At 42.0% G+C, this 12,220-nt stretch overlaps 1 protein-coding gene across 1 annotated transcript in view; it reads left to right on the top strand.

The window, feature by feature from the left end:
• The window catches only part of Xpo5 (exportin 5), a 49,978-nt gene that overhangs the window by 18,425 nt on the left and 19,333 nt on the right, over window positions 1-12,220 (top strand). Inside the window, exons 12-17 of the mRNA XM_004649465.3 lie at window positions 303-393; window positions 3,209-3,337; window positions 4,837-4,967; window positions 9,600-9,755; window positions 11,516-11,557; window positions 11,970-12,059. Coding sequence (XP_004649522.1) covers window positions 303-393; window positions 3,209-3,337; window positions 4,837-4,967; window positions 9,600-9,755; window positions 11,516-11,557; window positions 11,970-12,059 — 639 coding nt within the window. The remainder of the gene's footprint in view (window positions 1-302; window positions 394-3,208; window positions 3,338-4,836; window positions 4,968-9,599; window positions 9,756-11,515; window positions 11,558-11,969; window positions 12,060-12,220) is intronic.

Here is a 12,220-nt window from a genome sequence, read left to right as displayed (position 1 = left end):
TTTTCAGTAGTGGGAATTAAACCCAGGCATTCACATGCTAGGCAAGCCCTTTATCTCCCCAACCCTTTCATCTTGATTTTTAAAGCCAGAGGGAGTATGATCCTAATTTCCCAAGGAATAGGAATTTACTAAACATGTACCGTGTTCTAGTTCTCTGTTGTCATCTTTGGTGATTTATTTATTTGAGAGAGAGGGTGGGAGGGAGAGTCAGAAAGTCAACATGCCAGTGCCTCTAGGCCACTGCAAACAAACTGCAGATGCATGTGCCACTTTGTGCATGACTTTTTTCTTTCTCTTTCCAGATGGGCTTTCCTTCTAAGACAGACAGCCCTAGCTGTGAATATTCCCGGTTTGATTTTGATAGTGACGAAGACTTCAATGCTTTCTTCAATTGTAAGTGATCAGCCTCACATTTCTCCCAGCATGCTTAGAATGACATCTAGTGCATGACACTCAGGGATCCTCAAAAATCTGGACAGCAACCTGCTTAAGCTGTAGTTTTCCCATTGCAGAAGGATACTGGGACCACATGCCAGGGAGAACATATTCTGTGCTGCATGTGTCCATTCTTCTCCCCTGCGTCTTTGAACATAGATGTTGAAGGATAGAAGCCATACTTTAGACTCTCTGGAATTTCTTTTGCACTTGGTGGATCACTTACTTTTCTTGTTGCTGTGATGAGATACTTGACAAAAAGCAGCATAAAGGAGGAAGCATTGATTTCTGGTTTACATTTTGAGAGGATCCAGTCCATGGCAGCAGGAGCAGGAAGCAGCTGGTCACATTGTGTCTGCCTTCAGAAGCTTGTTCCTTTTCAGTTTAGGACCCCAACCAGGGAAGGATTCTTCTCACTGCTAGTGGGCTCTTCCTACCTCCTCTAGAAACTTCTCATAGACATGCCCAGAGACTTGTCTCCTAGGTGAATCTCAATCTAATTCAAATTGACTGTTTTGCCATCATGCTTAGGATTAAGTACCACCTTATGGTGTGGGTTCTGGGTTTTTCCCAGAAAAAAAATAAGAAAGGCCACTATATCATGTTTCATTCTTAGCGTTTTGTTGTTGTTTTGAGGGTGGGGGCTGACTAAGTGCACACACGTGTGATACATGCACGGGTCAGCAGGTGCATGCCCCCCATGCATGCCGAGGCCAGGGAGGGTGGCCTTCTCTATCCCTCTTGAGCCTCATTTCCCTCAGATCAAGTGTCTCACTGAACCTGGAACTTGGCTGTGGTTAGTTTGGCTGACTAGGCAATGCCCCATTCCTCACGTCCCTTTAGCATTAGGGTTACAAGGCAGACGTGGCCTTGCCTTGGGATTTTCACATGGATGCTAGAATTGATGTCAGGTCCTCTTGTTTGCACAGCAGCCACTCTTGCTTTCCCCGTGAGCCATCTTCCCAGATTGTCGAATTTTTTTTTTAATTAACTTATCAGGATAAAATTCATTTAACATAAAATTCACTTTTATAGTTACATTTCCTTTTAGTATTTTCAGAATTATGTAACAAATATCAGAAGTTATTGTTGAACATTTTCATCAGCTCAGAAGAAACTCTTGTTTTCATCTCCAGTCCTTCACTCCTCCTGTCCCTACACAACTAGTCTTTCCTCTGTCTCTCATATGTGCCTATTGTGCATACTTTATATAAATGGAGTCATGGCATGTAGTCTTTTATGATGGCCTCTTTCACTTAGCATACTGTTTTTATTTTTTTTTAATTAATTAATTTATTTATTTGAGTGCGACAGACACAGAGAGAAAGACAGATAGAGGGAGAGAGAGAGAATGGGCACTCCAGGGCTTCCAGCCTCTGCAAACGGACTCCAGACGCGTGCGCCCCCTTGTGCATCTGGCTAACGTGGGACCTGGGGAACCGAGCCTCGAACCGGGGTCCTTAGGCTTCACAGGCAGACGCTTAACCGCTAAGCCATCTCTCCAGCCCAGCATACTGTTTTTAGAAATCCATCCATGTTGGAGCCTACGTAAAGTGCTTCATTTATTATTAACAGTAATAATATCTCACTGTATAAATGTACCACAGTTAGTCATTCATTAGTTATTCTATTCATTAGTTTGTGGTGTTAGTATTTCTATTTCTTACCTGTTAGTGATAATGCTGTGACCATTTGTGTGTACATTTTTATTTTATTTTATTTTATTTTATTTTATTTTATTTTATTTTATTTTATTTTATTTTATTTATTTGCAGGCAGAGAGATAGAAAATGAAAATGCATGCTCCTGGAGCTCTAACTGCTGCAAATGAACTCCAGATGAGTGTGCCACTTTTGCATCTGGCTTTATGTGGTTATTGGGGAATCAACTGCAAATTGGTTAGGCTTTGCAAGCAAGCTCCCTAACCACTGAGCCATCTCTTTAACCCAGTATACACCACCAGTATACACATGCCTATTGGATCCTATCCTCACCTTTCACCTATCATTTTTGGTATTTCATGGTAGGGTCTCACTCCAGGCTGACCTGGAATTCACTATGTAGTCTCAAGGTAGCCTCAGACTTACAGTGGTCCTCTACCTCTGCCTCCTGAGTGCTGGGATTAAAGGTGTGTACCACCACGCCCGGCTCCCAGTGTACACATTTTTGTGTGAAAGTGTTATTGCTTCTCTTGGTATATAACTAGGGGTTAAATTGCTAGATAATATGGTAAATCCATATTTAATCTTTTGAGGAACTTCCAAACTGCTTCTGCAGCAGGTGCACCGTGTTCCATTCCTGTCAAGCTAGTTTCCTTTAAATTCCAACAGAAATGTAAGACTCGAGGTTGTAGAGGTGGCTTGGCGATTAAGACGTTTGCCTTCAAAGCCAAAGGATCCCAGTTCAATTCTCCAGGTCCCATGTAAGCCAGATGCACAAGGTGGCACATGCATCTGAAGTTTGTGCAGTGGCTGAAGGACCTGGCATGCCCATTCTCTCTCTTTCTCTCTCTTCTTCTTTCTCTCTCCCAAATAAATTAATTAAATATATATATTTTTAAAAAGAAATGGAAGACAAATTTTAGTTTACTACATATAGGATATAGCTCATAATATGTTCCAGAAAACATTTGTTTTTGAAATCTTAAGGATTTATGAATTATGGGCCTTTGTTAAATCCAAAACATGAGTCTTACAAAACATTCCCCTCCCCCACCTGAATAAAAGAATCACCATTAAATATTGCACTGTTTATTAATTCATGTCCTTGGCAGCCTCCCGAGCCCAGCAAGGAGAAGTGATGAGGTTGGTTTGTCGTTTGGATCCCAAGACTAGCTTCCAGATGGCTGCTGAGTGGCTAAAGTATCAGCTGTCAAGTTCCATTGACACTGGAGCTGTGAACTGTGAGTTTGTTTGCTTGTTTTGTATTGAACATCAGTGTTCTATCCAAACTGCACATAGGAATAGAACCTGATTTACATGTCACAGCAATACACTGATACTGTAAAGAAGTATTTTCTTTTGCTTGCAGAGAAAAAACAGGTATTAATAATACTGCTTAACTGAGGGTAAAATAATACCCTGTCAGCTTTGCTTAATTTTTTGTTCTAACAGAATCAACAAGTTGTTGATTTTACAATTTCATTTCATTTTAGGACACCATTACAAATTGCATGCTTAGATCTAACTTTTTTGAACACTTTTCAAGCAAGTGTTTGCCTATCACCTCAGGGCCTTTAGGAACTCTCACTTTATATGAAATCAAAATGCTCTCCTGTTCAAGTGCATCAGTTGGCTAAACTCCTCTATCCTCCCTGTCTACTGTCTCTCGTCCGATTAGTGCATGTTGTACATACCAGGGTTAATTAAACTGGTGGACTAACAAGTACAAGTCATTCCATAGAAATGCTTATTTACAGGGACACTAATTTTTGGATTTTATGTAATTTAACATCAACTTTGGAGGCCTAGTACCTTAAAAGTAGTATGTCACACATGTGTGGAGCTAGTAAATGACAGCCCTGTCTGGAGGTGGGAAACTTTATCCATAAATCTTGCAGATACCTGAAGATGTACTTTGGTGATATTAGTGAATTTGGGCCATGGCATATATTTCTTGATTTAGCTCTAAAAAATGCCCTGATGCTGTTGGATATGAAGCAGAATTTTAAATCATTTTCTTATTGTAAGAATTTTTTTTCTTTTTGCTTGTTTTATGTGTTTTGAGGCAAAGTCTCACTGTTATCCTAGAACTTGCTTTGTAACCTAAGCTGACCTCAGACTCAAGTATTGTTATGCCTCCGTCTGCCAGTGCTAGGAATTCCACACTGGCCCTTGCCCTCAGCACTCCCACCCATCCAGGAATTGCACCTACGGCTTTGTAAATGTTATACAGTTACTTCCACTGAGCTGCATCACCAGCTTGGCAGATTTCCTGTGATCTCCATATCTTAATTGTTTGCAGTCTCATGGAGGAGGGAATAAATTGCTTAGTATGTTTCAAGTGCCTTGTGGGTAAGGCACTTTTTAAAAAGAATTATTTTCAAGGAAAGCGAGAGAGAATAGGTGCCACAGGGCCTCTTGCCACTGTAGAAAAAGTCCAGATGCATGCATCACTGTTCGCGTGCAGCAACTGTTTTTGATGCTAAAGTGCATATTTTCAACAGACAAGTGTCCGGTGAATTAAGTACCTCATTGTTCAGAAATAGAAGCAGGACAGAAGCCCTTCCTAGTCTTTAGCTCATGTGCTCTCTTCCTTGCCCAAGTTTATAGTTAGATAACCCTGTTCCTTCAACTCTGAAATTACGAAGTGATCTTTGAAGCCAGCCCCCTCCTCTGGCACATTGTCTCTGTCTACTGTGATCTTGCCATGCTGATAAGTGTTGCATGTGTGTTTCAAAAGCCTGTTCTACAGCTGGAACTGGAGAGGGAGGCTTCTGCTCCATCTTCTCTTCTTCATTCGTGCAGTGGGAAGCCATGACTTTTTTTTTGGAAAGTGTGATCAACCAGATGTTTCGAACACTAGACAAAGAAGTAAGTAACTGTTTTCCATGCTTACTATAATCATTATTGATCTTTTAATTTTTTTTTTTGTTGTTCATTTTTATTTGAGAGTGACAGAGAGAGAGAGAGAGAGACTGGGCACGCCAGGGCCTCCAGCCACTGCAAACAAACTCCAGACGCATACGCCCCCTTGTGCTTCTGGCTAACGTGGGTCCTGGGGAATTGAGCCTCAAACTGGGGTCCTGAGGCTTTACAGGCAAGCACTGAACTGCTAAGCCATCTATCTCTCCAGCCCATTATTGATCTTTTAAAATAAGTAGAGAACAGGAAAGCCAATGGATGCAAACTTACAAAGGTGGAAGCTGATTTAGAAATCTTAAACTAGCATACTCATGTCCAAATACCTAGTTGTTGCACTCGGGTTCGCATTACCGGCAGAAATCACCAGACCAAGAATAGAAGGAGTATTTTGGCTTATAGACTTGAGGGGAAGCCCCATGGTGGCATGGGGAAAAGATGGCATGAACAGAGGTTGGACATCATCTCCTGGCCAACAGGAGATAGACAACAGGACCAGGAGAGTATGCCAAACACTGGCCAGGGAAAACTGGCTGTAACACCCATAAGCCTACCCCCAACAATACTCTGCCTCCGGGAGGCGTTAATTTCCAGGTTCTCAGGACATGGGCATAACAGCAAGCCTCTCACACAAACTGCTTCTAGCCCAGTCCAAGCAAAGCTCCTTTTCACCTTCATAAGCCAAACCTCATAGTCCATGGTTTTTACTGCATCCAGGTCTTGCAACTCTGACCAGATTAACCCATCAAGCTGTATTTATAGCACTGCAAGGTGTCTTTTAGGCCAAGGTTTCAAATCCTTCCACATTCCTCTTGAAAATTATCTCCAAAAGGCCAAAACCACATAGGTATCTAGCACCAATCCCACTCCTCAGTACCAACTGTTACTGTTGCAGTTGGGTTGGCATTGCTGGCAGAAATAACCCGACCAAGACCACTTACTTAATAGAGAAATTGTAGCACAGCAAGACAAGCCCTACCAAGTTACGGAAGTGACACTGCAGCTTTCTTTCCTAGCGTTTTAGTCACCATCAGTGGCTATGGAAGCATCAGTTTGATCGTGCTTGAAGGCAAGAGAATTGAATTGTCAGGGTTTGTCAGATATTTGTCAGTACCCACAACAGAATGACACCCAGCATTGTAGAAGGGGAAAGCTTGCATATAGACTGAATTTGTAGGTATGTATTATTTATGTGTTTTCAAGTAGAGACAGAGTATGGGTGTGCCAAGGCATTCAGACACTGCAAATGCATGTGCCACTCTGTGCATCTGGTTTATGTGGGTACTGGGGAATTGAACTTGGGCCATTAGGCTTGGCAGGCAAGCATGTTAACTGCTAAGCCATCTCTCTAGCCCTCCAAAATTACTTTATAACTGCACTTCTGGCAGTTAAACCAAGCCTTTATATATCCAAAACAAGTCCTTTACCATTGAGCAACACTCTTATCCCATAGTAAGCCTTGGTTATGAATATGTGGTTAAAATACCAAATAATAGTTGGCTCAAAAAGTACCTTCAGCCAGGTGTGGTACACACCTTTAATCCTAGCACTTGGGAGGCAAAGGTAGGAAGATCAGTGACAGTTCAAGGCCAGCCTGAGACTACACAGTGAATTCCAGGTCTGCCTGGGCCAGAGTCAGACCCCACCTTGAAAATTTAAAAAATTATTAAAAATTAAAAAGTGGGCTGGAGAGATGGTTTAGCGGTTAAGCGCTTGCCTGTGAAGCCTAAGGACCCTGGTTCAAGGCTCGATTCCCCAGGACCCACGTTAGCCAGATGCACAAGGGGGCGCACGCATCTGGAGTTGATTTGCAGTGGCTGGAGGCCCTGGTGCGCCCATTCTCTCTGTCTCTATCTGCCTCTTTATCTTTCTGTCACTTTCGAATTAATAAATAAAAAATAATTAAAAAGTTGCCGGGCGTGGTGGCGCATGCCTTTAATCCTAGCACTCGGGAGGCAGAGGTAGGAGGATAGCCATGAGTTCAAGGCCACCCTGAGACTACAGAGTTAATTCCAGGTCAGCCTGGACCAGAGTGAGACCCTACCTCGAAAAACCAAAAAAAAAAAAAAAAAAAAATTAAAAAGTACCTTCAGAATTTTGGGCCAAGATAGAGGCTGGGGCAAAAAGTATAAGTTATAGATGATTTTCGAGATTTGATAAGTGACCAGGTAAGTGGTGGGGGAAAAAATAAACAGAATACAAATAAATAAATAAATAAATAAGACCCCATTTTCCCTCAGGAAAGTTTTGGGTGACACTTTGACACCTTCAGCAACTTCCTTCTCTCCTGTTTGTTTTGTTGTGCTGGGGACTGAGCCCCGAGCTTCATGCTGCCCAACAAGTGCTCTGCACTAAGCTACATCCGTCACCCTCAGGCACGCCTCTGAGCTGTAAGACCCTTCTTAGTCTCTTCTAAAATGTCATGGGTCACAGTGTATTAGCATTTCTTTATTTTTCTCTACCATTGATCTATAGTCCCAGCCCTGAATGAGCATCTCTAATCGAGAGAGGAGTGTCAGGTAAACTTCTGTATGATGAGGTTGTTCTCTTATTTGTTAATGAGCTGGGTGTTGTATGTCAGGGGTGTGCAAGCCCTTGCCTAGTCCACTAGTCTCCAGACTGCTCGTTTTCTGCCCTCAGCCCCATGCCATATCAGTCACAGCACCTCAGTTTTCATTGTCTGGTTACTCTTGGATGAATGGGGTCTGTTTGTTTTGTTTTGTTTTTGTTTTTTGAGGTAGGGTCTCACACTATTCCAGGCTGACCTGGAATTCACTATGTTCTCTCAGAATGACCTTGAACTCATGGTGATCCTCCTACCTCTGTCTCAAGAGTGCTGGAATTAAAGGCTTGTGCCACCACATCTGGCAAATGAAAGATTCAATTCAATTCAACAAGAGAGTCTTTGACTAAAAAGTTTGAGAAGCTGTTCATATAGTCCATAATGTTACTAGCCGGGCTTGTATTTATAAGAGTAGAGGGTCACTTTATCAATGAATTGTATAAAATTTGGGAAGGATGAATAAAGCCACATTTTTGAAGATGAGGGCTGATGTGCCTCTCCATATTTCAAAGCAGCATAATGCTAGCATTAGACATTGCTTATTGGGTAATGAAATAACCTAGAAACAACTGAAGCCAAAACAAGCATCCCAAAGATTCAAGAAACATTGGATTATTTAATAATCATGTGGGTGAAAGCTCCCAAGTTGTGTATAAGCATAAAATAAATTAATGGCTTTAATTGATTATTTTCTTTTTGTTTTTTTTTTGAGGTAGGGTTTCACTGTAGCTCAGGCTGAATTGACACTCAGTCGGTGGTCCCAGGCTGATCTCAAACTTACAATGATCCATCTGTCTCATAACTCAACAGTGAAAGAATTCCAGGCATACATAGTGAATTCACAGTTAGCATGGGCTAGAGTGAGATGCTACCTCAAAAAACAAAACAAGAACAAAAACCTAACAAATAAAAAAAATATGCACTTGAAAATATAAAAAGGTTTTTGTTTTGAGATGGGATTGCAGTGATTTCACACTTCCTCAGTCTTGTGGGAGTCGTGCCTCTGTCACTTGAGCTCCTGAGTTATAAGCATATATCACCCTGCCCAGCTAACATTTCTTTTGGCCTGAAACTCACCAGATAGTCTTCTATCCTCCTGTTTCTGCCTCCCTAACACTGGGATTACAAAAACACCTCACCATATCTAGCCTCTTTATTTTTATTTATTCACTTATTTTTGAGATAGGGACTTAGCTTACTCTATCCCAGGCTGGCATCATATTCACAGCAATCCTTTTACCGCAGCCTCCTGAGTGTTGGATTTAAAGTATGAGCCACCAACCACACTTTTAGATCTGTGGTGGTTTTGCTTTAACATGAGTTCTGGGACTTGAACTCAGGTACTCATGTTTCCAAGGCAAAAACTTTGCCCTATAAAGATGTATTTTAAGCTGGGCATGGTGGCACATACCTTTAATCCCAACACTGGCGAGGCAGAGTTAGAAGGATTGCTGTGAGTTCAAGGCCAGTCTGAGACTACATAGTGAATTCCAGGTCAGCCTGGGCTAGATCAAGATCCTACCTCAAAAACAAAGCAAACAAAGAGATGTATGTTTTAGCATTGGTTACAGTAGTGCAAAACTGGAAAACATTCTTAATTTTTACTGGTAGTAGATGCTTCATCTTTATTGTGAGAGTTGGTAGCAATTATTGGTGTAAATTTTAAGTAATATAGAGCAAAGGTTAGAATTTTAAAGGCTATAAAGCAGTATATGATCTGGATCTTGCACTTGAGAGACCCTGTCTCAAAACATTTTTTAAAAAGGGCTTGGCCACATTCATAGCATTCATGAGGACCTGGCTTGCCGTCCCAGGAACACACACACAGTCACTTTATGTATTTAAGTGGCAGAGCATGTATATAAGCCCCTGAGTTTAATCGCTAGCCCCTCGCCCCATAGCAGTTTATAGTCATATGACAAAATTCAATATTTATAAACAGAATCTCTGGAAAAGGTAACAAAAATGGTTATTCCCAGGCTTTGGCAATCATGATGACCTCCTTTTTGTCTGTTTTGCAGCAAGTGCCTGTTAATGATGGGATGGAGCTGCTGCAAATGGTGGTGAACTTTGAGATAAAGGACCCCCTCATCCTGTCGTGTGTCCTCACCAATGTCTCAGCCCTCTTCCCATTTGTCACCTACAAGCCAGAGTTCCTGCCCCAGGTCTTTGCTAAGGTATAAAGTCCATATCCCGTATAAACTTCTGTTTGTTTTATTTTTTGAGTTAGGGGGTCACTCTAGTCCAGACTGGCCTAGAACTCACTAACTCTGCCTCCCAAGTGCTGGGATTAAAGGCGTGTGGCACCATACCCGGGTTTGGTTTTGTTTTGGTTTTTCGAGGTAGGGTCTCACTCTAGTCCAGGCTGACCTGGAATTCACTATGGAGTCTCAGGGTGGCCTTGAACTCATGGCAATCCTCCTACCTCTGCCTCCCGAGTGCTGGGATTAAACGCATGCGCCACCACGCCCAGCTCTTTGTGAACTTTTAATTAGTTTTGAAGCTGATCACATCTGGATGGTGTGCGTATGAGGGTGAAGCAGGGTCTCACCATACCCCACGCTGACTTAGAACTCACTTAGTAGTACCATGACTCCAAACTAAGGGCATTCCTCCTACCTCAGCCTCCTGAGTGTTGGGATTAAAGGTGTGTGCCACCACGCCAGGCTGGAAAACTAATCTTTTTTTTGAGGTAGGGTCTCGCTGTAGGCCAGGCTAACCTGGAATTCACTGTGTAATCTCAGGGTGGCTTCAAACTCATGGCAGTCCTCCTACCTCTACCTCCCGAGTGCTGGGATCAAAGGTGTGTGCTACCACACCTGGCTATACAAGGAGAGTTTTTGTGAGAGACTGGGACAGGGAGAGGTTTCCAATTTAATGATTTCTGGGACAGTAAGTGTCACCACCTGAATAGTGGACTAGAGAGAGCAGAATTTAGAAAAGACTATTTTTACTATGCTTTGAAGTACTTTTAGGCCCCTTTCCCTCAAAAAAAAAAAAAAAATAGCTTGGAAAATGAAAAAAGAATTGTCATAGGCAAGTAGCATTTCAAAAAAGTGGGTTGCTCTCTTAGTACTTAGGTAGTAAAATCGAGTTCTCAAGCCTCTTACAGACATGGTTAAGCAAGTGGATTCAGAAGCTTTGCACACCACTGTAAAGCTCTCTTAATTTTTTTCCCCCTTTTCCTGGATTGTTACTAAGAATATAATTTCAATATTTTCTTGGGAATTTCATGATAACTACTATTTAAAAATACATATGTGAACAGGAAAATGGAGATAGGAGGGAATTATCATGATTTATTACCTATAATTGTGGTCGTTGTCAATAAAAAATTAAAAATATAAATAATAAAAATACATATGTTGCCAGGTGTGGTGGCGCATGTCTTTAATACTGGCACTCAGGAGGCAGATATAGGATCACTGAGAGTTTGAGGCCGCCCTGAGACTACATAGTGAATTCCAGGTCAGCCTGGGCTAGAGTGTGACTTTACCTTGGAAAAAAAAAATACACATGTGGAAACTGGATATATTGGTGCACACCTTTATTCCCAGCACTTGGGAGTCAGAGGTAGGAGGATTGCCATGTGTTCAAAGCTGCCCAGAGACTCCATTGAGAATTCCAGGTCAGCCTCAGATAGAGCGTGACCGTATCTTGGGGTGTGGGGGGGGAGATAATTACATGTGTGGGCTGGAGAGATGGCTTAGCAGTTAAAGGGGTTGGCCTACAAAGCTAAAGGACTAAGATTCGATTCCCCAGGACCCCCGTAAGCCAGATGTACAAGGTGGTACATGTGTGTGGAATTCATTGGCAGTGGCTGGAGGCCCTGGTGCATCCATTCTCCCTCTCCCCTTCAATACTCTGTGCTTAAAAATAAATATTTTTTAAAACTTTAAAATACACATGTGACCCTTTTTTCCCCCCCTCTTCTCAGCTATTTTCATCTGTCACTTTCGAAACTGTCGAAGAAAGTAAGGTAAGTCATTTTTTATGTTTGTTTTCGATGTAAAATCTTACTGTGTGTACCAGGCTGGCCTTCAACTCTCAAGCCTCCTACCTCAGCCTCCCAAGTGCTAGATTTATAGGTCTAGGATACCACACCACCTAAGACTATTAATAAATCTAGCAGATTCTAGTTTATTGGATGTACAAGTCTAGATTTTTGTGTGAGTGGAAAGGGATAGCAGATTGTCATATGGTATTTTACTCTTAAAGATGATCGAGGACAATTTTAAACATGCAAATTCATGATGATCATAAGTGCTACTCCGTTATACTCATAGGATTATAAAAATGGATTGTGAGCATGCCTCTGTACAGTCACATGATGCTAAGCCTCCTCAGGAAGTTACATTGCCAGTGGCTGAGTTTGGTCCATGTCTTCACAGGCGCCCCGGACGCGAGCAGTGAGGAACGTGAGGAGACATGCCTGTTCCTCCATCATCAAGATGTGCCGGGACTACCCTGAGCTTGTGATGGTAAGCCACTGAACCCCACTGAGTCCCCTGCGTCCTGTGTGAATCCCCTTGTTATGATACTTCTCGTAAAGGGAAAACTAGGTACTGTAACTTTATGTAGAATAGCAGTCTTATCTTTAGCTTGTATTCTAGCTTATAATTTATATTTGTCCCTCAAAATG

The sequence above is a fragment of the Jaculus jaculus genome, chromosome 8 (genome assembly GCF_020740685.1).
Source record: "Jaculus jaculus isolate mJacJac1 chromosome 8, mJacJac1.mat.Y.cur, whole genome shotgun sequence".
Classification (NCBI taxonomy): Eukaryota; Metazoa; Chordata; class Mammalia; order Rodentia; family Dipodidae; genus Jaculus; species Jaculus jaculus.
Note: the sequence above shows the minus strand (reverse complement) of the source record. Positions and strands in the feature narration are given on the sequence as shown.